The sequence below is a fragment of the Olea europaea genome, chromosome 18 (assembly GCF_002742605.1).
Source record: "Olea europaea var. sylvestris chromosome 18, O_europaea_v1, whole genome shotgun sequence".
Lineage (NCBI taxonomy): Eukaryota > Viridiplantae > Streptophyta > Magnoliopsida > Lamiales > Oleaceae > Olea > Olea europaea.
In genome coordinates this window covers 5239291-5243921 of record NC_036254.1, presented here as the reverse complement: position 1 = coordinate 5243921, position 4631 = coordinate 5239291, and the positions used below count along the sequence as shown (strand labels likewise).

Below are 4631 nucleotides of genomic sequence, written 5' to 3'. Positions count from 1 at the left end.
TCTGCTTGCACCTCTCTCTGAAAAGATTTCAAAAGAGAAAAAAGCAAAGCAAACCACTTTAAACTAAACAAAACAAAACAAAAAGAATTGAGTTCCAGCAAGCAATGCTGGCTGGGCATCCGTCTTGCATTCCATAGGGATCCGTGTTTGAGAAAGACATCTTCTTTTGCTTTCCCCCCTCTCCTCTCTTTTCCCTTTTACTGACGTTAAAATCTAATTTGAAACAAAAAGAATTTAAAATCTTGATCATTATCCAATCCAGTAGTCAATACTTTGTACCAAATTAATGAGCATTCAAAGTTTCCAAATCCTGACTTAAATCCAAACAATTCCAAGTCACACATCAAATAATATCAGCTCTTGAGGACCAAAGACTTAACCAAATTAAGATCATTCTGTGCAGAAAAACCGCTGTGTAGTCGGCAGGAGCAATAATTATACTAATAATAAGTTGTAAATTGCTACTGGTAAATCTTTTTCTTTTCTCTATCAGTTCATTGAATTTAAAGTATTTAATTAGCCAGAGCATTTGGTGTGGCATAATTAACTCGGTATGATGCAACAATCAATTGGCATTTTTTGTTTCTCAGTGCATCTAGATATCAGACACATGCATGGCTACTATTCTTTCAGTGCTTGCTGGTTAGACGAATAGTTTTTCGAGTTTTTTTTCCCCTTATATTTACCATTTTCAATTCAGAAAAGCTCTCTGAATGGTAATATTCATGAAATTTTTTAATATATATATATATATATATATTCCAGAATGGATTGCTAGAGAAAAATTCAATGAAACTTTTTTTACTGAAAAGTATTTTCTAGTTAAACAAATTGTTACTATTTGAAATTCCAATGAAAGATTCAAATATCTGATTAAAACATTATAGTTTTGAATAGAAAGACATCATTGGCAAAAATCATATTCGATAAATTCTTATAAAAGTCATATCAAAATCTATCACTGCAGCAAAGAAAAAGCTCAGTGAAAATATTGACGATTCAATATTGCAATTGATCTTTCATGATGAATTTTATTGATAAAGAATTTATTTTAAAAACTGATTGCAAAAGATGACTCCCATTAATAAATTACAAAATTATCAGACAACATGGCCTACAGATAGACGGAAAAGTTTGAACAACTTCAAGTATTAAACAGCCTCTTACATCCATGGCCAATTTGTTTTCTCATCAGGCCCATGCAGTTAAAAATGAAATTTTAATAGATTTTAATAAAAATTGATGAAATGTAATAAAAAAATTGTTGATTTTCATAAAATATATAATTAAAATTAATTATTTAATTTGATTTAAAATTTTAACAACGTTTTAAATCACACAAACAAGGGCCAAATGCCTTTCTGCATGCACAACTTTAAAGAATAGTTAAATGTTGCAAGATGTAATAATTTTTTATATTCTTATTACGTGTTCGATGTAGAAAGTGTTGGGTATATTGACCCAAAAAGCACAGACGATCGTAAAATAGCAAAAGACGGTGCAAGAAAAAAAATCAAATAATGGATTGTTCACCTAGTTAGACCAAACACGATCTAATATGGGGGATCAAAGGTAAGTCCATCACTATGCAAAAAACTTTCAAGAGAGAGTGTACAACCAAAATGAGTAAACCAAATTAGGCACACATATGGTCATCGATCCACAAGAATCTCGCAACAATAGAAACCCTAGCCTACAACGACTAGACAGATCATTGCAAAGAACTCAGTACAGATTTACCAGCCACGAATTAGGCCTAATACACTGCACTGCATGTTCTACCATCATCATATAACATACTCTAATTACAAAATTCACTATCAATCAACAGATTGAAATAGTAGAAGAAGAACAGACGACTGTAGAAGAGAGAGAAACTCAAGAGACTCAAAACCAAGAACGATTGAATGAATTAGAAGAGTCTCGAAGAAGTCTCTAAAACCAACAATATTGAAAGACCAAATCTCAGTCGTTAGATAGGATCAACGGTCCACAATAGTCCAAAACAAGTACAACTCGTGTGACTAAGCATCAACCAATGTATGAATGCCAACTGTCCAGACAGTGCAAATGGCATAAAATGTATTTCCACTAATAAAGTGTGGTTTGAGAAACACAACTTCACGTAAAAGTATAGGTAAAATTATTTTTTATAAAAACAAAAATGATCTTAACCCATATTTTATGGGATTCATCAACTTCCATCAATTTCATTTGTTAAAAATCTAGATCAAATAGGTTCTAAATATTGCCCAGTTTTTTTAGTTAAAAATCATATTTTTCATGAATTTTAATAAAAAATGATGGAATAATTGATTGACAATTTATGAATCTCATTAAGCCCCTGTTTGAACCCCATTATTTCTCATCACATTAAATTAAATTTTTCTCTCTCCTACTTTTAACCACACAATTTTCAATAAAACAATATTACACACGTAAATTAAAAACTTTTCAACCACTCATTTTTAAAAAAAAATACTTATAATCTACAAATAATGAGGCTCAAATGGGGGCTAAATATATAATACATATTTCATTTTTGGACATATAATTTCTTAAAGTCCCTAGTAAACAGCACAAAAGTTTAGCTAAAATATCACGGGCAGAAGACAAACTGTCCTGTGGTCATTTCAACATATATGTAGCCCTGTGTACTGGACCTACTAATATAAAGTTGAACTTAGCAACTGGGCTACTCTTAGATACTGCAGAATTTGTGGACAAGATAATACGATGCCGTCTGGATGCTGCCTGTCTCACTGGACAAAGTTCTTCTTACAAAAAGTGTATACATTTCTGTAAATGGATGTGTTAACAAAGGGAGTTTGACTGAAGTGCTTTTTCGAAAGTATTAGGGTAAGGACAAGCACCGTACCGCTTAAAGATGTTGAACCAATTCTCGAATGGGACACTACATATTTGGTTAATGAGCTTCTTCTAACTTCAGATGCTTTGGAGTTAATATGTTCATGGATAGGATTTCCTATGTTATACTATTCAAGCCTCGAAGATAATTTGATTGGATAGCTCAAATATTGTAAGCTATGATAACTGAGTAATAACGACTCGAATCTCTATCTGTATTTCATTTTATGAAAAATGAAAGAATTGATTCCACATTGAAGAAAGAATGAAATATTCATTGATCGAATCCTTCACTCTAGTTATAGTATTGAACATGGCTAGATAATGTAACTGACGAGATATTAACTCTCTTTCTTCTTTTGTATCGTCCAATATACTTGAACGAGACATTTTACGTTAATCGAATTAACCATACATAAAAAAAATAAAAAAATAAAAAAATAAATTTACATACTAATACATTATGTGAAAAACCTAATAATACTATTTGGATTTCTTCTTATAAGGTACATAAATAAGTCATCTCGAACATATATGGCATAAGAATTAACCTGAAAGAAAGTTGGTGATGCGGTATAGACACGAGAGTGGAAACGATTTTAGTAGGAAAAGGGAGAAGAAGACGGTGAAAGACGTATACTAGGAATCCCTTTATGTTTATAGTGCTATTAATTAATGAGTAAATTCGTACCCCCATAACCAAGAGCCAATTGCAGTTTGGTCCAAAATAGAATAGCATAAGAGGGGAATGTTCTCTCTTTATTTCATTTTCACCTTCCTTTTGAGGGGGAATTAAGTAGATGAAAAGAGTTGGTGGGCTCCTCTTTGTTTCTTCTTTGTCTACTTTAATAGGCCTTTCGTTAATTGTCTAAAACCATCACGCTCTCCAAGATTGAAACACCATATTAGATTCGTATAACCTTGTGACAAATTTGATATATAATGTTGACAATATTGTACAGTATTAGCAATAGTGATGTCAAGACGTGTAAAGGTAACCTCAAAAGTGAAAGCTAACGAAAAACATTAAACCTAAAGAAAAATGCGAAAGTTATCTCAAAATTGGGTGGTATTGATATACAAAACTAGAGGTTATTAAAGTGGATATAAGCTTTGTAATGGACCTATATTCAGAAAAGCAAAAAGTGAAAAATTGTAGCCCCTGTATAAATACATATAAGGGGAAGTCGACTAGAGGTCACATGGATTTAATTCAAACATTATTAACGAAAATATAACCACTACACCACATAGCTAAATCTAGAATTTAACGTGCTTGTTATGGACATCGTCTTGTACATGGTACTAAATAGTATTAAAAAAAAAAAAAAAGTTAAAATCTTGGCTGTTATCCGTGCGCTTATAACAGGAGTGTTCCGGGAGTCGGACAAATTGTGATTTAAAATGTACGTGTGCATTTTTGTCTGTGAAGACAAATACAATAAAAACAAAAAACGTGATGAAATGCACTTTAATGAATGCCGGGGGAAGATTAGGTTTCCAAATGGGAAGACAACTAAATACAGCAATGGGCAAGAGGAGTCAACAGGAAAAGCAGATAGGATTATTCTTCATGTACAAAATGGTTTACAAAATTCACAAGTGGCGCCCCCTATTGGAGAGGCAGCACGACAGACATTTTGTACTTCTAACATGGTCTAATAGATAGCAATTTCACTGAGAATGACCAGAGAAGGCTGTATCATACTCGTCTATGTGTGAGAAACAAAAGGTTTTGGATTTTATTCCCTTTCTTAGTGAGA

The 4631-nt window shown here is 32.2% G+C and overlaps 1 protein-coding gene across 1 annotated transcript in view; it reads right to left on the bottom strand.

Moving 5' to 3' along the window:
* LOC111366637 (AP2-like ethylene-responsive transcription factor BBM2) overlaps positions 1-4631 on the bottom strand; it is a 10018-nt gene that overhangs the window by 4130 nt on the left and 1257 nt on the right. Inside the window, exons 4-6 of the mRNA XM_022987351.1 lie at positions 3829-3881; positions 3643-3736; positions 80-213 (exon numbers count right to left, since the gene is read on the bottom strand). Of these exons, the coding sequence (XP_022843119.1) occupies positions 80-213; positions 3643-3736; positions 3829-3881 (281 nt within the window). The remainder of the gene's footprint in view (positions 1-79; positions 214-3642; positions 3737-3828; positions 3882-4631) is intronic.